General features: G+C 41.0%; 1 protein-coding gene across 10 annotated transcripts in view; it reads right to left on the reverse strand.

Moving 5' to 3' along the window:
• Positions 1-7,559: 7,559 nt before the first annotated feature.
• The window catches only part of LOC102777117 (glutamate receptor ionotropic, NMDA 1), a 40,683-nt gene continuing 24,598 nt past the window's right edge, over positions 7,560-23,644 (reverse strand). For 4 of the 10 annotated variants that reach the window (XM_087843528.1, XM_087843530.1, XM_087843529.1 and 1 more), the window contains 10 exons: positions 23,454-23,618; positions 21,921-22,039; positions 21,439-21,551; positions 19,933-20,081; positions 19,646-19,803; positions 18,926-19,087; positions 18,489-18,598; positions 17,976-18,121; positions 13,578-13,604; positions 9,413-12,818 (listed from right to left, as the gene is read on the reverse strand). In XM_087843528.1, the coding sequence (XP_087699654.1) occupies positions 12,480-12,818; positions 13,578-13,604; positions 17,976-18,121; positions 18,489-18,598; positions 18,926-19,087; positions 19,646-19,803; positions 19,933-20,081; positions 21,439-21,551; positions 21,921-22,039; positions 23,454-23,618 (1,488 nt within the window). In that variant the 3' untranslated portion in view covers positions 9,413-12,479. The other 6 variants (XM_087843533.1, XM_006803531.3, XM_006803533.3 and 3 more) reach the window with 4 other exon arrangements.

Genomic DNA, 23,644 nt, shown 5'->3' on the forward strand with positions numbered 1-23,644 from the left:
AGGAAGTATATTACGTAATATGTGAAAAGGTTAGTTATTGAAAAAAGTTATTTATGAGTTGTTGTTTTTTTCAATAAGGCATTTTATTCTTATCATAATAATAAAGCTGCAGTGTCAAACCTATGAAGTTTCCAAATGTATGTAAATTTGAAAAATGTTGCTTTTGTCTTAAGTTGCAGTCTGTTTTTAGTTTTTCCTGTCTGTGATTTATCAACATAAATTTGTAATATGAATATGTTTTGGTAAATATATCAGAAAAAAAGCATGTCTGCCCAAATATATGTAGATAAAAGTCACCCGTCTTAGTGTACATTCAAACATTTCTTCACTGCTGATAGAGCTCCAGATTTGCCTTTCACCAGATGTCAACCCAACTTAAAATCAGTGAGTAGTGCTTCGTACCACCACCAACAAAAGAACAAAAAAAGGAATACCGTGTGGAAGAATATTGGATCAAGAGACTGGGAGCTCGTTACCAAAGGAACGCAAAGTAAAGACATCTTAGTTTTCCCTTTGTCACCTGTATTTAGATCAGTGAATGCAAAACACCTGAGGTATCATGTCAGTCATGTGGATATTTGTCATAATGCAAAATGCAAAGTGGATGAGCCACCAATAAATCGGTAGCAACTGTGTGATACTCTAATGTCAAATGGTCCCAAATCTCTGAGGAATGTTTCCAACAACTTGATGAATCTATGCATGTGAGACTCGCTGCTGCAGCTCAGCCAAAGGTCCACCTTACCAAAGCCAGATGTCAACACCTGCGCCTGCTGTATCTCATATCAAACGTGGCTCAAGACACATATTTACCAGTTCCACAACTGCCATAAATGCCAAAATGAGCCCAGATTAGATGCAAATAAGTCCACTATATTCTTCATCTGCTACATTGCCTTGTGTCCTGTATTGTATTTTACTTGAGAAAGCAAAGTCAGACCTGAATTTAAATGCCAGCCAAGTCCTTTTCAATGTGCCTCTACTAAATGGGAATGGCTCCAAGGCTACTCGAACCATGGAAGGAAAAATGTTTTGCCATGGCCAGAGCTGCAGAGAATGGAGTGGCCTGCTATTCATTTATATTCAGCAGTTAGCTTGGGTGGAGCTACTGACTAATTGCTGCTCAGGCACTTTATTGTTAATTCAACAGAGAAAGGAAAACATATGATTCATAATTATTCAATCATGAATGGAAATGGGTGGTTTAAACTGACAGAAATCCTAGTTTCTGGACTGAAGAGCTGCAGAGCTGGTTGTTTTCAACCAGTATTTGCATTTGAATAGGTGCAGCCTTAAACCCGACTTGCAAATTGTTCTCTTTTGAATGATGTCTTTCCACCAGAGGCCTATACTTTGTTTGTACAAGTGCTTTTTTAAAGTCTATTTTCGCTGAAATCCTTTTTTTTTTGACAAGCTCTAAATTTAGCGGAATACATAATGAGTTATTTTGAAAGAGTTTCTGAATATCATCTCTTCACATTATCACTCATAGCACAAATTGTTATTGCTGCATCATTCACTGTCAATATTCCATATGAGTTTATCTGTCTTCAGGAAGATGTGAGATGTAAATGGCACATGGAATAAATGCAGCACTTTAATGCATATAATGTATCACATTATCATTCTAGTGACTTCACATCAATAGACATGACACATTTATTGCCATTGTGACAAATAATAAAATACCATTATCTTTCCATTCCTTGCTTTCCCAACGCATTCACAAATAGAGTGATTAAGCCGCTGGTAATAAATGTATGCCTGTCTAACTTCGATAATGAGCCAAGACCATAGAGGCCTAAATGACAGATATGAGTAAATGAACAGATATTGTTTTTCTTCCCTCAAAGGGTATGTAATCAGTTCTGTCCATTTGTCTCTCTGTCTGTTTGTTAGCAGTCTGGGACTCTGTTACATCTAATTGTTGAATGTTGTCATTATGTTCTTAAATTTGTACAGTCTTGGTTCAAGCAGTAGGATCAAGACATTCCTTTGATCCTGAGCACCTCTCCAGCCACTCTGTGCTGGGGGAGGTTTTATTGCAGAAACATCCTATCTGAAAGATCTTTTTCTTGTGATGTTGCTTCCTGCTTTTATGACCCTTTTGGTCAGCAGGAGGTCACACACACACACACACACACACACACACACACACACACACACACACACACACACACCTACACACACACACACACACACACACACACACACACATTCTTACATAATACACACACGTTCTTGCACATGCACATACACACACATAGTGCCTTGTCTTTGTAACCAAGAGGGGTCTTACGAGGGGAGGTGCTTTTGCTGTGATGTGTATTGTAACAGTTTCTTAATAAATAGCTACGGGGACAGCTGCTCTTTTGAAGGACTTTGGGCTGGAGACAGGTTAGGAGCGTGAGCTCCAAGAGCTGGTTCTTGACCAAAGACTTCCCTTGCTAGCAAGTAAAAGATGTTTGTCTTGTTTTTGTCGTTAACGAGAATAAGTTTCTAAACTAGCGAGGCTTGTGGAAACACAGACCCAACAGACTCACAGTTTGTAAAATATTGTTTTCAAATTTTGTGTGTTGGTAAATACCAGTAACATCTCAAGCTGATTTAATTTTGGTAGAAATCACGTCAAGGTCAAGGTCACACCAAATGTGCAACTCAGGAAAAATTTTATATTATTATTAATATTTTTATGGAATGTCTTCAAACTTCACAGCAATATACTAAACCTCGGGGGAAGTGGGTACCTAGGTTGTCTAAGCGTTTGACCTTGACCTTCTTTATAACCAGCAAAGGTTAGGAGATACTGGGAGAGGTCAGACTAGAGAAGGTAAAAAGAAAACAAAAACAGACAAAGAGACTCACATGGTAACCTTAACCATGTATCAAGTTCCTGCTGGAGGAGGAGGTGGCAACAAAACGATATGACCAGGACATGTGATGAGTACTATCACCTTGTGTTTTACTATGTTTTTTTTCTCTATATCACATACAGAGGCTCTTTGACCCTCTGTATGTGATATATCTGTTGTCAAAGCTTACCTGGGTCATTTCCAAGATTTCCTTATTTCACAACTCCAGGTTGTGGCATAGGTTGTACGACAAAACTTTATTAACCTCTGGACCTAAGCCTAAATAATCCAGATGGTGTGACTTTCCAGACATCTCCTTCTGGAGCCAGTTCTTTTCACACACATGACAGCAGGCCACAGCATGTTTTGTGCGTATAAGTCATTTCTTTCCAATTTTCTGGAAACTTAGGCTTGTTTTTGCATGCTCTGTTGTCTGTTTGCTTGAATCCTGTTACATACCTTAAGAGTTTTTGTCTCCCATAAACTAAAAGGTTATTGCTGTTCATCTAAACCTTGTGTCACAGGCCTTTTTCACAGCAGTCAATATAATTTGCTGCAGTCGAAAAAGCACTAGTGTCGCCAATAATGACAACAATGGGTCTGTTCTATTCAGATGTCTCAGTAAAGCAGGGCAGTGTGACAGTGAGCCAGCACAAACAGCATCTGGAAGTCAGCTATCATTATTATTATGTATAACAAAATAACTACTACTTTAAGTACACTGAACAAAAATATAAACGCAACACTTTTGTTTTTGCTCCCATTTTTCATGAGCTGAACTTAAAGATCTGAAACATTTTCTACAAACACAAAGGACCCATTACTATCAAATATTGTTCACAAATCTGTCTAAATCTGTGTTAGTGAGAACTTCTCGTTTGCCGAGATAATCTGTCCCACCTCACAGGTGTGGCATGTCGAGGTGCTGATTAGACAGCATGAACATTGCACAGGTGTGCCTTAGACTGCCCACAATAAAAGGCCACTCTGAAATATGCAGTTTGATCACACAGCACAATGCTACAGATGTCACAGCTTTTGAGGGAGCATGCAATTTGCATGCTGACTGCAGGAATGTCTACCAGAACAGTTGCCTGTGAAATGAATGTTCGTTTCTCTGCCATAAGCCATCTTCAAAGGCGTTTAAGAGAATTTGGCTGTACATCCAACCAGCCTCACAATTGCAGACCACATGTAACCACACCAGCCCAGGACCTCCACATCCAGCATGTTCACCTCCAGGATGGTCGACCAGGTGGAGACCAGCCACACAGACAGCTGCAGCAATATTCGGTTTGCATTAAAGAATTTCTGCAAAAACTGTCAGAAACCGTGTCAGGGAAGCTCATCTCTCGTGGTCCTCATCGGGGTCTAGACCTGACTGCAGTTCATCACTTTAACCAACTTGAGTGGACAAATGCTCACATTCAATGGCATCTGGCACGTTGGAGAGGTGTTCTGTTGACAGATGTTTTTACTGTTCAGGACAGATGGCAGACAGCTTGTGTTGCGTCATGTGGATGAGCAGTTTGCTGATGTCAATGTTGTGGATTGAGTGGCCCATGGTGGCGGTGGGGTTATGGACAATGAACACGAGTGCATTTTATTGTTGGCATTTTGAATGCACAGAGATACCGTGTTGAGATCCTGAGGACCATAGTTGTGCCATTTATCCATGACCATAACCTCCTGTTACAACATGATAATGCACGGCCCCATATTGCAAGGATCTATATACAATTCCCTGGAAGCTGAAAACATCCCAGTTCTTGCATGGCCAGCATACTCACCAGACATGTCACCCATTGAGCATGTTTGGGACGCTCGGCTCGGCGTATATGACAGCGTGTTCCACTTCCTGCCAATATTCAGCAACTTTGCACAACTATTGAAGATGAGTGGACAAACATTCCACTGCCCACAATCAACAACCTGATCAACTCTATGCCCATTGCACACCATTTGCCTCACAAGGTGCAACACATCTCCTTAGATGTGTTGCACTGTGTGAAGCAAATGGTGGCCACACCAGATACGGACTGGTTTTGCGGCATCTGTAGCATTGTGCTGTGTGATCAAACTGCATATTTCAGAGTGGCCTTTTATTGTGGGCAGTATAAGGCACACCTGTGCAATGTTCATCCTGTCTAATCAGCACCTCGACATGCCACACCTGTGAGGTGGGATGTATTATCTTGGCAAACCTGAAGTTCTCACTAACACAGATTTAGACAGATTTGTGAATAATATTTGATAGTAATGGGTCCTTTGTGTTTGTAGAAAATGTTGTGTTTGTAGAAAATGTTTCAGATCTTTAAGTTCAGCTCATGAAAAATGAGAGCAAAAACAAAAGTGTTGCGTTTATATTTTTGTTCAGTGTAGATATATTTATTCCTCCTTCCATCCATCCAAAGACTTAGTTTTAGGGCTATGCATGCTCTTTTAGATGTTTTTTTTTTTTTTGGTAAAGTCTAATCTGCTTTCCTGTTCTTTAATGTAACTGTTGGGTTTCACCTTATTATAAATGCTTTGTATTCACATGAGGCATCTTTTGCTTGTAGCCCTTGACAAAAAAAACCTCCTACCTCCTTGAGTGTGTTCTTGACTTGGTTAGATGTTTTGATGGTGTTTTTCTTAACCTTTGGAAAAAATCGGTCATCATGCACTTAGGTTGTCTTCTGTGGTCGTTCAGGCCCCTCAGTGTTGCTGACCTGGCCAGTGTATCCAAAGTTTTTAAGAGTGTATTAGATTGTTGATTTGGCAGATCTTAAAGGTTTTGGTCTGTCCTACAAGGTTATTTTGCTTTTTCAGCCTCACTTCCACTGACATTTATTTGGACCTCATATTTAAAATTACGCTGAAAAAGTATAAAATACAATTTCAACACTTTGTATGTATGTGTGAAATTATTGACTTACATACCTTTATAAAACTGCATGCCTGCACTGCATATTAAAAGCAAACCTGCAAATGTCCTGAGCACAAATCCCAAAACATATTGTGTACACACAGTGGTCTCATCTCAGGACTTGAAATCTGCTTGTTGGTTGATGGCTGAGCATTATAACGACTCTGACAGACTGTCTGCTGTGATCAGGACAGAAAGTCAGTGCACCAAGACAAATATCTCACCTCCTGCTTCTGCAACATTTGCATTAATTAATAGTGACAGCTGAGATATGACCAAAGATGACGCTCATAATTAAATTTCAGATTACACTTAATGTGATTTTGATGTTAGCGCTATGCTTTATCCAAGAAAACAGTGGTATAATTACAGCTGCTGAAATGTCAAATTATTAACCCTTACATTAGGAAGGCTGCTGTGAAATACAAGTTTAAATCAGCTATTTTATATGAGTAACTCTACTGAGAGTTTTAGAGGAAAAACTAAAAGCTGGTTTCATAACCCTTGTGGATATTTAACAAATTTCCCACGTGTGGGACTAATAAAGGTTATCTTATCTTATTAACCAAAATAACTAAATATGTCAACTAACAGATGCAACTAAAACAAGTTGGCTAGCAGACTCCTTCTGAACTAATCCATAATGTTACTAATCATGCTAATATACTCACAGCAATACTGCTGCCATGTTGACCTGCGAATGAGATCCATGTTGCCATGCAGAAATGTACTATGGTTAATATCTACAAAGATGTTATGGCTGTTTTTTGAGATATTTCAGTCGGGACCAAACTGAGAAGCAGCTGAGGAGAACATATAAAAAGTACTTCAGACACACCTTTGCTTTGCATTATACTTTTATAACAATGAGTAAAAGCAGCAGACAACTATACAGTCTAAATGTAGACAACAGAAACAAAGCTATGGGGATTCACAAACTTTAACCTATATCACTAGACTTGGCTAGTTGGACAGATGGCCTCAGGTTTGACTCTAGATCATTTTGGTATACAGAGGAGTTATTAGCTTCTTGCAGTCATGTGCAAGAAGCTCAGATGGGTGTGTATGAAAAAGAAGCCCAAATCATCACCCCTCCACCACCGTGCTTGGCAGTTAGTATGAGGTGTGTGTGCTGATATGCTGTGTTTTGTTTACTGCAAATATGGTTCTGTGCATTATGGCAAAACATTTCTACTGTAGTCTCATCTGTCTGAAGGACATACTTCCAGGAATCTTGTGGATAGTTCAGATGGAACTGTGTGCTACCATTTTCTTAAATTTGTTTAGTCTTTTTTCTACCTTTGCACTTGTGAATGTTAACATTTATCATTCTAAATGAGACCTGTAGAGTCTGAGATGTAGCTCTTGGATGTTTTGCTGTTTCTCTGAGCATCGCACGGTCAGACCTTGAAGTGAATTTGTTGGGAGGCCCACTCCTGAGAAGACTGTAGTATTGTGTTTACACACCTGGATGCTTAAGACCAGCAAACTGCCAAACCATCTGCGTTCATAGAACTGCCAAAATTTTCTGACAATCAGTTAATCAAGTGAATATGATTAGCAGCATGTCTCCTACTTTTACTCTTAATGTCTATGTATGCAGTAATGATACACTAAGTTTTTCACAGACCTGCATAGAGTGGCTGTAGCCCTATTTGTACTTTTTTTGCTTGCGTTGATTATATGACATTGTATAGATGTCATCAATTAACTGAAAGTATCACTTGACATTGACGAGAGAAATAGTTGTTAGTTGGAGCCCTATATTTAGCATATTAAAGCAAAGGATTCATTAGACATGACAATGTAAGTGTATTTTATTTACAGGTGTATAAACAACATGATTCAATGCAAGATCGTCACTGGAAAAGGTAAGAAAAACAAGTGAATCTTCCCTTAATGTTTGTGTGTGTGTGTGTGCGTATATGCATGTGTATATGTGTGTGTTGATGCATGCCTGTGTATCACACCTGTTTTGTGTTTGTGTAACTATAGTATAAGACATTCCCAGCTGCAGTCATTGTACAAGCTCATGAACCTCATCTACACAGAGCCAGACTCTATTTACATTTCATTCGACTTTAAGTGCTCCTCACAGCTCAGCTAACTGTACATGGCAACAGCACGCATCCAAACTAAAGCACTAATAATAACACATAAGCATGCACAGGCCTCAATGAGATCAGAAGCAACCTCTTTGCTCAAATTAAAATCCTTTAATCCTATAAAGACGTTGTAGATCCTGCTCTGTTTTTTCTCAATAAAGCAAATTAAAAAGGAAACCGGTAAGATACTTTACAGTATGACTGTCGTTCTGTTTTGGGAATTGGTGTTTTGTTTAAATACAGTTTGGGGAGACTCCTCATCATAAAGTGCTATACAGTGCCATACACCAGAAAGAATGTTACAGTTTTCTTCAGAGCAGTGGTTTCTCATCTCCAGAAATTGGGAAACGGCCTGTTTTTGCATCTAACCAAACCTGCACATGTGCTTGCAAGCTGAGCGAAGCTTTCAAATTCACTCGGCTTCCTTCGTGTAAAAGTTCTCCGGCGCTGCACAGGGGAGGAGGTTTTGCATGAAAGACCGAGTGCTGGTTGGGTGAAAAACCTGGCCCTTTGATGCAACCCCTTGGAGACTGGAAATGAGAAAGACTGCAGCGGCGGCGGCAGGAGAGAGGAAGAGAGAGGGCGTCCCAAAACAGCAGCATGGCTCACAGCCAACTGTCTCAAATATGGCTGAATATGAAAGACACCACTAGTATTTAACTAATTAAGTAGGATGTGATTTCTTATATCACCTGCATATGTCGTGCTATAAATAGTAGTAAAGCTAAATACTTCAAACTTGAATTGTTGGTAAAAATAGAAACACATGCACATTTTGAGGTTAGCGCAAAATAAAAGTGGGGAAAAGTTCAATTTGTTCATCTCCAGAAGCTGATGTATACCCTTGCCCAAGCACACCCATGCCTTCATCATCTTCTCTGGTTGACATGGTTAGCCAACTGCCTTCTGTGTGGATAAAAATACAGGTATATCCTATTAAAAAATACTTGACCTCCATCTGAGCTTACAGACCATCTTGTATTGCAGTATATGTTGTTAAGAAATATTAAATATTGTGACTTCTAGGCCCTAAGTGGAAGTGAAATGTCCAGTACAATACTTGCAGCCAAACTGGTTCATCCATAAACTTAGCCGAACTAACCTGGCTTGCTAAAAGCTATAGAGCTGCTTGGGAAATTGGAAAACATCAAACATTAAGTAAATGTGTGCAATTAAAGGGACAAAACAACATTAAATAAGTTAGGTAATAATATACAGAAGGAAAAGATTGTATATGTCGGATGGGTTCTTCTGTGCATGCTCAGGGACCCTACAAACATTAAAGTCATTTCGTCTTTAAAAAAAAAAAAAGATAAAAGAAAAAGAAAGGTGCAAGTTGAATGTTTTCAGCCAGTTCCTCAGCAAGCAGTTTCCTCAAAAGCTCCGCTGGCAGGCGGTGAAATAAAAGCTTCGGTTTTGGCTTCCTCTCCTCCTCTCCTTGGGGAGTGAACCTCATTGTCGCCCTCTCCGTTTACACCACTGTGCTGACAGACGGGTCAGACAAGTTGAGTTGGCCCGTGACGTCAGTGGGTGGGTACTGCTGCAGAGGTGAAGAAAAACAGGGCGGAGGAAGAGAGACACATAACAGGGTGTCATTTCTTGACAAGATTTAGTGTCCCTTTTGTTGCCGATGTTGTTGTTGTCCTAGCATTGTCTAAATATTAATTTTAATTTAGGGAACAACTGTGTTCTGCAGAAGCAGGATGTTGCTCTAACCCCTCTCAGGCAGACTTTAATTTTGTGTCATTTTCTTTAAAGTCTGAATTTTTGTAGAACAGTTTGTGCCTGAGGTGGGCTAGTTTTGGAGCTGACGTAAGATCCCGAGAGTCTTGACAACAGCAGTCATTTATTTTTTTATTTTATTTTTTGCCTCAGCAACATGACTGGGTGATAACTTCCTGCCATGGATAAAATGGGCAGCTCATTTATCACCCCCACAGTCATCTGTGTGCATGCAGACAGGCAGCTTCTCTATATTTAGCTCAAGAGGAGAACATGAATTTTGGGCTGATTGCACAAGTGCTGCTGTGTCGGACTCTTACGTCCAATCCCTGCATCACTGTGTTTCTTTAAGAGCAGAATATGTTAAATTATAGGCTTCTACAATGCTGAGAGGGGAGGCAAGATCCCATATCCATGCATGTGCTTTGTTTGAGTGGTTTTTTTTAGTGCTTTTGGCAGCAGTAAGCCATTTTTTAAAATGTTATCTTTTACATAGAAACACAGAAATCCTACATTACAGAATCCGCTTTATACATCATAAATCGAGTTTGCAGAACATGTTGTTTTTGTAGAATTGCTTCATGTTTTGAAACACAGTGAGATTGGGTGGAGTAACTGCATTATGTCCTTTACAATTCAGCTAATTTCCAACATGCCAATCAAAATTCTGACTCACAGTGCTGTGTTGCAAAGCATGCAGGAAAGCATCTTTTCTTTTTACATTAAGCACATTACTACTGCACATTAATGACGTTCAGAACCAAAACAGGGAAGGTGTACCCGTCTCATTTGTCACTTTTTTTGATTTAAGCACCTCTCGTTTTAAGCCGATAGAGCCGATACATTCAAGCATGTGAGTTTCAGAAGTTGGTATGATGCAACTAACATGCTGACAGATGTGGGGGCATCCAGACTGAATGGGAAAATTGTTGCTTTTTATTTTAAGGTAATAAATAGGAGTCAGAGTGGATGTCCCTCATCTCCTTGACCCGCAAGTTGCATCATCACATAGCTTACAGCCCCCATTTGGGTCTCCACATGTCTTGTACCTTGAGGGCCTGCTAACAGCGCACCCTACTGGGGTCAAGTGGACCAGTAAAAGAGAGACACTTCACTGACATCACAACCACAGTTAAAAGCTACTTATTCAGCACAACTATGATGATGTTTTTTTGTTGGGGTTTTTTGTCATATATGGAACAGCTACAAAGAGTATTACTACTTCTACGGTTACTACATCTATGACAGTTAAAGTAATTAGCATGCTTGTAGAGGGAGAGAGGAGCAGTGTGGCATGTGGGTGAGGGACACTGACACTCAAGTCCATTGATATCCATTAATAGAAAAGAAGAACATTTATATAAAATCAAAAATAATGGTCAAAGACTGAAGATGGCAGGTCTTTCAGTTGGAGCATCTTTTGTAGTTACACTAAATCCTGTTTCATTTTACACTTTGAGACATTTTTCCCCCCCAATAGGGCTCCCAAACCAGCATCCGAAACCTCATACAGACAAAGTGGCAGTGGCGATCCCGCTCTTCTTCTCATAAAATGAAAGAAATTCTATTGGAAAAACGCCGGGGAAGAGTAAAGGTGCTTGGCTTCATTGCTGAAACATCCGTTAAAAAAACAAAACAAAACAAAAACAACAACAACAGATAGTTAACAGAAGAGAAAGAAAGGAGAAACAGAAAATCCAATCATAACTTTTTTTTAAATGTTGCAAGCTGTTATCTTTGCTGCCATAGGCTACATTTCTCCAGAGAAACACATTCAAAGCATAGTGTTAGTGCAAAAGGCTATGAAGGCTATCTCCACAAATTATTGCCATTCTTTTATAAAGCCCAGATTTGGTTAGCAACCAGCTATGCCTGGCAGATCAGCTGGGCACAAATGACCGTGGGTCACCGGTTTGTCAGCGCGATCCAAGCTTGTGTAGTGCAATCTCCAAACCGCAATGAGCAGGGCCTTTCAACCGAACTGTGAAGGAATGCAGAAAACCTGACACTCTCATTGTGCTGCAGCAAAGGAGTGATATAAAAAGAAGGGGGGGGGGGGGAGGGGGCAGTAGCTTGTATTTATTCTTGCATCGTAACACAGTGAGAGTCTAAGGCTTCACAGAGTTTTTAGCACAATAAAAACAATATGTAAAACTTAAAGTCGACTGTCTTCACGACCTGAAAATATACCCTGCAAAAGGCATGCACAGTTCGGACCACAAGGACACTGGAAATAAAACAAGAATTATGACAAACAAAATATGATAAAGCAAAAAAGTAAATTGATTAATAGAAATCCATGAGTGGAATCCTGAAATAGACACACCAAAAAATATGACAACACATTAGTTTTCTTCTCGGGAGGGCTGGACGTCACCTTAAATTTAAAAAAAGGGTTTTGGGAATAAAAAAATGACAGAACACCAGCGCATGCTTTTCAAACCATAAGCAAACCAACAGCGGCTGAAACCCAAACAGAGGAAGTGCAGGATTGGTGCAAAGAAACAATGGATATACGAAGGATCAGGCAGTCAAAACGACAGGACATGAACAGAAACGTATAAACAGACACGCTCGCATACGGTACACTCACGCACACACGTACCACAGTGCCACCACCACCATCACCACCACCAAATACGGACAGAATCCACGTCCAAACCAGAGGCAGGGAGGAAGAGCAGCCCAAGACAAAACACCACTGGCAGACTGCTTGCTTTTGTCGCGCCCCTTCCTCCAGAAGACACTATTCCCATTAAATCCTTCCACCCTTTTCCCCCAAATCCTGGACACTTGGGACGCTCCCTTTCCAAATTCAGAGCCCAGCTCCTGGCCTGGCCTGACCTAAGATCCTGCACTGATGCCCTCTATGCTGTAGAGGAACCATAAGAGCTAAATGGTAATGGTTGATCGATGGTGAAGGGACAGACACGTGGCAGAGGCCAGCGGAGCCGTGTGGAAATGAGTGAGTGGAACATGGGACTCTTTTGAGGTCAGATATGGGGATGGGGGCAGAGAGGACAGCGAAAGACAAAGAGATGGAAGCAGAGACAGAGGAGGAGAAGAGGAAAGAGAGGAAAGAATAAACAAGGGAAGGTGTCGCTTCTTCCGTCTCCTTACCGTGTCTTTGGAGGACCTACGTCTCTTGATGCTGGAGGCCAGGGTGGTACTGATGGACCTAAAAGAGGCTTTCTTTTTGGGGTCGGGCTCTGCTCTACCACTTTTCCTATCCTAAAATAAATATATGTAGAAACATTATTCATGTCCTATGGCTGGGGTGATAACCGTGGTTTCAGTCTCACCCGTTTTCTCTCTACCCACCACCACCAAAACCACTGCCACCCCAATAGATTACCTTATGTTTTTAATAGACTAATTACTGGGAGGGTCCTTGTGAAAAACACTACACCATTTGGAAATGTAAAAGAGGGAGAAAGAAGGGGATAAAGCTTGTTAGATGTGAGAGTGAACAAAGTCTGTTCAGTCTGATATGAGGGCATTTGTCTACATTTTATGCAACATAATCACACTTGGACTGCACAAGATGGCACAGTAGTCCTCTAGAAACACACTCAGTTGGCCCTAGAAATGCACTGGAATGAGTGATGACTAGTAAAGATGTCAGTGGGTGTGATACCTAGGTTTTAAACCATCTAAAATAGTCTACCCGTACACTCGCTATTGTGTGAGTGCACACACACTTTAAAGCTGCCACTTCTTTATCTCAGCACATGCTTAATCTTCAATCTACTCTTACTCAGTAACACACAGGTAACATCTTCAAATGCGTACCTGTCAAAATAAAATAAAAACATAAAGAAAAAGAAGCACTTTTAACCATATTCTTACAACATGGTGAGCCAATTTGGTGCCCTCCCTCCCTCATACCATCAGAGTACCCCGCAGCTATTCTCAGCACAATTACTGGATGTCTGTGTGCAACAATAAAAAAAGAACTCATATTAAGAACTCATATTAAGGTATTCTTACATCCTGAGTCTCTACAGAGGAAGAGGGCTGCATAGGGGGAGAAAAGAAAAATAAAATAAATGTCCATCCTCTTGGATTGTTATTACTTTAAAGAATATCCTTAAGCAAAAGCCAAGGGAACCAAAAATGGCAGATAAAAAATCCCAAAACTAGCAAAGCAAACATTCACATCCAAAGCCAGGCAGGTATAAAAAGTTAAAAAAATAAAATTAAAATAAAAAAGCTACAGTATTGGATGCATAGAAGGAAAACAACAGCGACATAAGTCAGTAATTAAAGCCCATTTAACGTCATTATACCTTTAAGGGGTATAATGGAAATTCACCCCACACACCAGGGAATGGGATGAGATGGAGAGCATAAAGATAAAAATAAGAAGGAATGGTTGTCTACTAGAGCAACAAAAAAGCCTGTTTTCTACTGAAATTAAAGTGCAAAAACAAAAGTCAGTGTTTAAATGATAAATTCATAATTAACTGAGCAAATGAAAGCTAAAAGATGCTACTTCTAATAAAAAAAAAGCACTCTAAGATGGATGTTAGTAAAGTATAAGTGGAAGATGACAGATTAGTAGCAGCAAGGGAGGCCCTTGGGGTGGGCGGGGCAGTGTGGTGTGAATTTCAACATGCCAAATTGTTTTATGGATGGAGGGAAGGAATAAAAGGGGGAACATAGATTAAGTAACACAAAACAAATAGCACGACAAATCAATCCTGGCCAGCACTGGCCCCGCAGTTCATCCTTTTTCATCAGGTCACATGACTAGGCTCTTTCAGGGCACATTTGTTCCACCATCACCCCGCCAACCAGCACTCTCTCAACCCCCTGATGACATAATATCAGGTGGCGAGCAGGTATTATCTCATGTGCAGGATAGATGAAAGCTGGCAGAGGAGTGATTGGTGCACGGCACCGTTCGATTTTAGTGCAAAAAATATCTTTTTCCTGTTGGAAGATGACATCTCGTGTTAGTAAATGGTTAAAGTCAGCGTGCGTATTGGTCTTGGTTCAGGAAAATCAATGCCCAAGTGACGTCAGGTGTTCGTTTAATCTTTACTTTCCCCTTTTCTTACACATGTTAGACTGCAGGAGTGAAGCCCGGCCATCCAGAGCCCTGATGAGGCGCTGCGTGTGCACAGTCCCGGCCATGCAGGGCATGCTGGACCATCAGATGAAGAGCGGCATGGGACTTGCACCGTGTACATCGGCTGCGTGTTTCCCGTTGGAAACAGATGTGAGCTGTCATAGTCCAGCATCATTATACAACATCACTGTTATCGTCACGCAGCAGACTTTCTGACGCTTTGTTTTCATCCCAAACTATCTTCAGGTTCAATCTGGTTCAGACAGTGCACTTCTAAGTAACATCTGTTTGAAAAGACAGATGTAGAAGCCACATGTGTAGTCTCTTAGTAATGGAACACAATGTAACTTTTTTATAATATAAATGTTCACATTGTAGCTACATTGTCCACCTCTGAAAAAGAGAACAGAGAGAGTGGATCAGCAGCAGCCTTTCACTAACCCTAACCCTGCCCCAGTCCTAATGTAACTGACAGCTTTTATTAAAGATGAAGATGAGTTATTACTTAAACACCCTACATAAATTATAGCAATCGTTACACTCGAGTGGTCGCACCCTTAGGCGATTTATTCACAGTCAGCTATGGTAAAGTGACAGATAGATGACTGTGTAACACTTATACTTATTAATTGTGTTTGCTATTTAGGTTATTTCTTTATCGGTTTGGCTTAATTCTTTTCCCCTCCAACCAACATACTTTGAAAGGCACAACTACTTTTACTTTAAAGTCATACTGGTTCTGTTTATAGTAAGATTTGCTTTCTATAAATTGGATAATGGAATAAGCGGACACTTCGGCCCATTACTATATATCATGCCTTTATTTAAAAGGGACAGTTAAGCCTTAATATCATTTAGGCACCATCGGCAACCAAATAACAAGCTCTCACACACAAAAATGCATGTGCATTAGCTAAATTAGGTAAAAGTAGAAAATGCCCAGTAAACTAGCATTTCTCATTATAGAACTCGAAAAACTACAAATTAATTTTACTCCAAAGACCCTTTACTCACTCATCATGTCTGTTGCTACAGCTTTTAAAGTTTTACAATCCTAGGCAACCTACACACGTGCACTTTTATTTCTTAGTAAAAGTCTGCAAAACCAATGCCATGTTGGCGTGACACCTACTGAACTTCTTGTTTGAGAGCTTTTAGCTTTTAAGAATAACCGGGTGCAGAGATAATGCAAAGGTGGCAACTAGTGAGGATTTTACTTTGTGAACAGATTTACTCAGAAGTGCACTTTCTCTGAAGTTAAACCTCTGTTTGAAGGTATGTGGGTGCACAGTCCTGCACATTGCTTTGCATAATACAACCTGAGGCATTTAAAAGCACATAATAACAAAAAACACACATGGAAGCAGTTGAAACGATGCCAGTAATGGGTATTGAGGTTTTAGTGATTGCTGTACTAGAGAAGGAAGAGGCCACATAAACTGTGATCTTAGATTGAGTTTGTACCCTAGAAAACCAAGCTGTCATTTTTAATTTCAGAAATTTAGATCACTGTGAGTAATCAAATCAGCGTACCTAAACAGTGTGAATAAGATCCTGAATAATTTTCATGCAAAGCAGATTTGATTAGCCTTACTTCATGGGTCCTTTCAGCGCTTCTTGCGTAAGGCGCCATTGTAATAGCTATAGTTAGAGCAATGTGTGTCTAGCAATTTTAGCTTTTGGGCCCAGAGTGATGGTGAATGAGCAAGATGAGCAAGCATGAGCCATCTTTGTTTAGTGATGCAGAGAAATTGGCATGATCATCACTGACATGGATATAAATTACATTAGTCTGGGGGCAGTTTAGTGTGTCCCTCTCCTTTCTCAGTGACGCCCCCCTGCATGCATTCATCTGCTGTATGCGCCTACATCTATATGTACATCTATATGAGGACACATACGACAGTTACATACAGCTATCAGTTTGATGGTAGACACTTTTAGAAGGACATTGATTTGCTGACAGGCACTTGTGATAATTATACTGTACCTTCCTCCAGCCCTGCTGTCTCATTTCACTTGGTTCAAGAGAGACACAGCAGACAGACTGCCACAGCCACATCACAGACTCAGGCTGTGATTGGCCATCAAATGTGGAAACCCTGTACCTTCAAAGCTGCACTGATTGCATCGGAGTGCAGGGGAAATCATGTTCTTCACTGGCTGAGCAAAGGAACTTATCACTTGATTATAGCTCAGATGATCAGTTCATTCAAAAAAAACAAAAAACAAAAATGTTCATAGTGGTATCTGGCCATGAAAATGACTTTAAACTGCAAAGAAGTTCCATTTATTGTTTTTAAATTACGTGAATGTTTCTGAAAACCCCTGAAAATGAATCTAAGTTAGCTGCATAGTTAGATACCACTAGAGCAAGTATAAAAATAAGGACTTATAAAATTATATTTGAGTGAACTGAGCCTTTAGATTGATGCCTGTTCAGGCAATGTTGCACGAAGCCTTTGCCATGCGAGATTTTAAGTTCTTGCTCGGTGTCTGCATCATGAACACTGCGGTGGATAAGGAGACACACTGTGCGCTGCAGCATTGCACATTTCACTTATGCTGACAATTGTGGAACGGTCACTGCCGTATGATTGTGCCAGGGCATTGATTTTAATCTTTATGCTCTATTTGTCTTATCAGTTTTTGGCTGCTGTTAGTTTTGCTGCCAGAGAGAGGGAAATCAATGGGGTCGCGAGCAAAGTGCATCAACCTTAGAGTATTCATTGTCAATAATGTTTTTTCAATGTTTCTGGCAGGGAATTTGTTTTTTCTGCTGGCTTTCCATGTACAAATCATATGACCTTATGAAGAATATAGCGCCACAGCAGCAGCTTAGAACTACTGGTTCATGCCATGGACGTGGGTAGTGGAGAGTTTTAATTTGGAGATTTATTGTGTGAGAGAATCTCTAATTATCTTATTGTTACGCCAAGAGCGAGAGGTGACATGACGGTGGAAATGGCTCTACTACATACTAAAGAGGGAGTTCCAGCCACCGCTTGACTTCCAGAAGTCTCCTTACTATCCTGCAGGCACACACACAAGAGACACGGGTGCATTTGGCCTCAGGGAACTGTTTAAACCCACAGGGTGGCCACTCAGCATGCCTTACATTATATGTAGGCATCAGAGATCACTGTTTCTTGTATGGTGATCTGCCGGTTTGATCACTACTTAAAAAACCCCCCAAAGTTCTCAGATGGGTTGAGAAACAGAAATCAACCCTCATTCGAGGGAGGTTTTTCTGGCTCTCTTCCACCCCAGTTTTGACCCTTCCACCTTCAGTGGATGCAGGGTATCAATCCTACCTGCAAGTTCTTCCTCCAGACATTGACGGCCGCAAAGGCCAGCTGCATCTGCTTCCTGCGGGCGTCTTTATGGCGCTTATAGGCAATTTCAATGAAGATGAGGAAGATCCCTGCTGCTATGCCTCCAGCCACCAGCATGAATACCCCTGTGAAAGAGGGACACATGAACAGAAACAGAGCAGACACAGGGATACGTGAGTTTCCTGTCTACATCTCCCCCGCTCCCACTAAGCATGAACGCATGGTCTGACTGTCATGCTCAGTGGTCGCCCTCCTTTCTCAACCAGCTCCTACTGACGACGACTGCTGCAAACTACACAATATTAATAGAGAACCACAACCGCACGAAATCACAGGACAAGATACTGTACGGCACACTACCCACAGAGCACCACGCTGACACTAAAACAACGATTTTGTAAAGGTATTGGACAAAAAAGGGCTACAGTACCTTACCACTGCAGTTTTTGTCCAATCACTTTTAACGCTTTCTCTACGCCATAAGGACCATACCTGCCATGTTTTCAAAGGTGAGTGTGGCTGGGGCATTGCTCCTTGAGTCACACTCCTGGTATCTCACCCAGGTTTTATCTAGGTCTTCCATGAAGCCGTTCTCATGAGAACTGCAGGGGGTTGGGGGTAGTGGGGAGAGAGGTAACAGAGTTAATGAATGCCGCAAATGACCGAATGTTTGAGCCGCTTACTCCCAGCTAGCAACACAGATGAAGCACAGACAGCTGTACAGACACGTGTACTGACAAACAGTGATACACTTGACAAGAGACAACCAGACAAACAGGGCAGGAAAGGGGAGATACAAAGATGTGACATAAGGCAATGTATTGGATGGCTATAAATGGTCAATATGTGACCATGAAATCATATTGATAAGAAAAAACAAACAAAAAAAAAAAGGTCATACGAGTAATGCAGCTTCGGCTGGGACAGACCTGAGAATGGCCAGGGACACATTCTGTTTCCAGGGGCTGTCCTTGCGCATGCCTATGCCAAAGCCCGAACGGAAAAACAGCTCTCCCGTGGTCACCAGGTCGCACTTCTGCGAGGCTTCAAACTCCAGCACCGCAGAGTCCCAGATGAAAGCATGCAGCTTGCTGTGGGGGCAGGGGGAGGGAGGAGGAGGAGGAGGAGGAAGTGGGGAGGAAGGGGAAGGAGGGGAAGGAGGGGGTTACGGTGCAACAGTACAATGATTTACATACACATTTACGGCTCCCACCCTTCTCTCTCTTTCACACCACATCGTGTGTGTCAGTCAGCGTTTACCAGCAATCTCTACCGCTGCTTATGTCCCAAATGAAATCCAATGCCAGATGGGTGAGGGCGCGTCCCCCATTGGATTCCCCCAATCTCAAAGATGTTCGTCTGGGTACAACCTGAAAAAGGGGGCTCTTCGACTCAATGTTAGCTCAACCTCACACTGTTGTCAGTGCTGTTGACACGTCCACTCCTGCTGCTGTCCCTGGAAACCTGCCTTGGCTGGGCGATGGGCCTGAATCAGGGGGAATGTCGCAGTAAAGCCTACCACTTCCACCTGATCCGGAGGTCCATGTCCCTCCCCTAGAGTTAACTGGAATAGCCCTGGTCTACGTGCTTGATAGGTCGAACAGCCGGCCGACACGTATTCTGGTCGGCCCGGCCTGGCCGAGACTCACTTGTCACGCACGGCCTGGATAGCCTCGGCGGCACTCTCATAGTTGTGCTTCTCCATATGGCGGTACATGGTGCTAAGCTCCACCTGCCGCCGGAAGTAGATATCCACTGAGCTTTGTTTCACTGTGGCGTAGATGAACTTGTCTGATGGGTTTCTCAGCTGCATAAAGAGACGAGGAAAAGCACAATGTGATGAACAATAAGTAAGAATAAAATCAATTAGTGTATATATTTGTTAATATGATTGAAAAAAGGTAATGTGTAGTAATAAGCTCCTTGTTTCACATACCCGTGGGTCATTGATACCGGTGATGCGCTCCTCAGGCCGGTCCAACACCAGGAAGGCAGCCAGATTGGCAGTATAGGAAGCCACAATGATCATGGCAAAACCAGCCCACACCATGCCCAGGATTCTCGCTGAGAAGCTACGTGGTGCACCTGTGTGGTGAGTACAAGTTTTGAGTTTTCATTTCAGTAATTGTCAATTTCAGCTTATTTTGTTCTGTCATATATACTGGATGCTCATATAGAATATGAAAAAAGAATTAAATAACTTTTTTACACTATTAGTTCCAGATAGATTTTGTCTGATTTTGGATCTGTGTGATGGCAATGAAGTGGATATTCCTAATATCAGCCAGAGCACTCCACATGATCTCACCAGGCGGGTGTGTCTTTGCAACTTGTTTTCTGCTACATTTTTGTACATGATATAAACACATTTTAATAATATCCACACTCACCAATAAATCAGGAATTAAAAAAAGGATATGTGTCAATTAAATGTTTTGCAGTAGTTTTACAATTTTAGCTCACAATCATCTCAAAAACTCTGGCTGTCATTCTTCTGGAGTGAGTGCTGTCAAATGCTGTAAGAAGCGCTCATGTTGACGTGGATGTAAAACGTTGTGAAAGGATTCTCATATAAGTTGATGAGTCTGTGAACATAATTTCTGACTCATGACAGCGATACTGTGTCGAGTGGTTGAAGATATCCTGAACTTTTCAGTCAGTAAGTGCTTCTGATGTTGCTGCTGTTAGCCACTATTAGCCTCTGTTAGCTTTTGTTAGCTAGTGTAACTAAAACTTTCTTTGGAGGGGCTCTAACATTGCTGGACTCAAACACTTAGCGGATAAACTTAAATAACATGTGAGAATTTAATCAAACTGTTTCTTAGAGGGGAAGTGTGATTTTTAAAACACTTGGGCCAAACATAAGATGGCATAATATTAGCCAATAAGCAACAACTATTGTTTAGCTAGCTAAACAATAGTTAGACAATAGTTAGACACACAACAGGGTTGTGTGTCTAACCTGCTGACAATAAGCAATTAGAACAACAGGACAGTATTTATATCCACTGTATTCAAGATGGCGCGGCAACATGGTTTCCACAAACTGGCACCCAGTCCTATAGATTTTAAATGGTTTCATTTTAAGTTTATGAGGATAGATCAGTTTGTTTGCATATTTATGAGTACAAATTCTTAAAGAGAGGGCTCTCTTAAGGGGAGCATTGCAAAAGTAGCTTTTTTATATATAAAACCCATAAAATATCATGAAAAGGAAACACTTGACAGAAAATCAAATAAGATAACAAAACTGTTACAAGCTGTACCAGCCTTTTTTTTTGTTGTTGTTTTCAAAGAAAAATGTGACAGTGGCAGCTGGACCTGGAGCCACACAGACACTTGCTATCAATCCTTTTACAAATGCAAAACTGTTCAAAGACTAGAAGACATCATCCAGGAGCTCTGTGGGAAAGATAAAATTCAACAACTGGGTATGACTCACCTTCTCCTATACCAGAGTTCAACAATACTCCCCAGGAGAACCACATGGCAGATGATAAGGTGAGGGCATCTTCTTCTTCTTCTTCACTATTTACTTTAAATCTCCCAAACGGGCTATGGGAAGAAATTGGGAGGGTTGCAGAAGATATAAAATGAGAAATGTCCGACAACTTGCTGAATGTGAAAAACCCAGTGATTCCCCAAAAAAGGGAGGAAAACTGAACATGAGTGGGCAAAGCAAGACAAAGTCCTCAGAAAGAAAACAGGGTGAAGACGGTGGCACAGGCACAGAGCTGTGGGATGACTGGAACCAATCTTCACCTCTGTCTGCCTTGCTGTCCACACGGAGGGAAGATCTGCAGTGCTCAGGAGTCCATGTACACACACACACACACACACACACAGACACACACATGTACTTCACACACACAGTCGTTCATACACATATGGATACATGTATACACATACAGGCCCCCCTTGTACCTGAACCGGTCTAGTAGGTAAAGCATCACCGCCACCACATGCACCGAAAGACCCACCAGCAGCCACAGCGTGCTTTGGAACGGCTGCATAAACGAGTCCAGTGTACTGCGAGGAATTTCCTGAAAACAAATACAGGCAGTTGATTATCGATTGATAATGAATTCTTTTTGAATTTTATAGAACCATTGGTCTGGCTCATTGTCAGGTTTTACAGTCGTTTTACTGACAAAGACCCATGACCTTCCATATTGCACTGAAGTAGGATTCTAACAAGAAACAACTTATACGCTCATATGTTCTGTAAATGTGTGGTCTGTTAAATGTAATTTTTTTCAAAATGTACTATGGGTAAAAAAAAATTGAGGTCTTTTTATGAGTAATGCGCAAAAGTCTTGAGCCATCCCTCATTTCTTTAATTCAGCTAGGAAAATGGGAAATGTATGCAGTGAAACATGCACAGATAAAAACAGAAGCAAAATCAGAAATTGTACAAATATTATAAACTTCAAGTCAATATTTGCATGACTGCTTTGATAACTTTCTTGTACTTTCTTTAAGTAGTCTTCAGGAATAGTTCTTCAGGGTTCTTGAAGGACATTCAAAGCTTTTCTTTGGATGTTGGCTGCCTTTTGTTCTATTCTCTGTCAAAATGATCCTACACTGCTTCAGTGGATATGCTTTTGATGCATTGGCAGTGTGTTTGGGAAAATGAAGCCACACTTTCGACATGCTAATGCATGATGAGTCAAAACCTGATGGTATTTTTCTGCATTCATAATTCGATTCCATCTTTGGCAAAATCCCCAACACCTCTGACTAAAATGCAGAATGCAAAATGCAAGATCAAAAATAAAGGGTGTCTTTTGCACAACAGTGCAGGTTATTATGCACTCACATACATCAAATAGGTTTAAACCTGGCAAATGAGATAAAATAAGTTTGACTGTTTCCATGCCTTTAACACTTTAACCAGTGTTATTTATATCTGAACACAGTTGTGTCTTTTTTTACTGTTTCAGGCTCATTTCTGTGTCTGCGAAAATCTGCAAGGACAGAAAACGAGAACGCATTATCTTAACACTTGTTTGAGATGTGTAATCCATGGCTAATCCTTCCCAGATGGCATTCATTTCTTTCAAAGAAAGATGGTAGAGGCAACGGCTAACTGATACTGCATCACCTCATATTCCCTCTATTTTAATAACCTATGGAAATTAAAGTTAACGAATCTAATCAATATTTTTACAAACTGTCAGGAGTGATTTGATCCCCATCCACCACTTTAAATTGCAGCTACGTAGTTCTTTGTCGTGTTGTCATTAACCTGGTATACAAATAATATAGATGGTATCTTGAAACCACCTCTACTACCTTTTTCTGCCACAGCTGAGCAAATTGTATTAAAATGTATCTCTCTTGAAGCCATACAATCTCTGTCTCTGCTTCATTATATTTTTAAATGAACAGATGCACAAGTAAGCAATAGATGCATCTCCCCTAGTCATAGGTCTAAGTACCAAATATCCTGCTTACCTTTTTAACGAGGATAGTGAGGCCTTGATATTTAAAGGGTTTGGAGAACTCGATGTACTGGGCTCGCTCATTGTTTATAGTCAGCGGGGCTACAATCATGTCAGCCAGGCCTCCCAGGAGCTCGCCCATCATGCCGTTCCACTCCTTCTTGTTACTGTTGTTGACCTGGAGTCCCAAAATGGAAGGAGTTG

The sequence above is a fragment of the Neolamprologus brichardi genome, chromosome 7 (assembly GCF_056152115.1).
Source record: "Neolamprologus brichardi isolate AB-2024 chromosome 7, ASM5615211v1, whole genome shotgun sequence".
In the NCBI taxonomy this organism is placed as follows: domain Eukaryota; kingdom Metazoa; phylum Chordata; class Actinopteri; order Cichliformes; family Cichlidae; genus Neolamprologus; species Neolamprologus brichardi.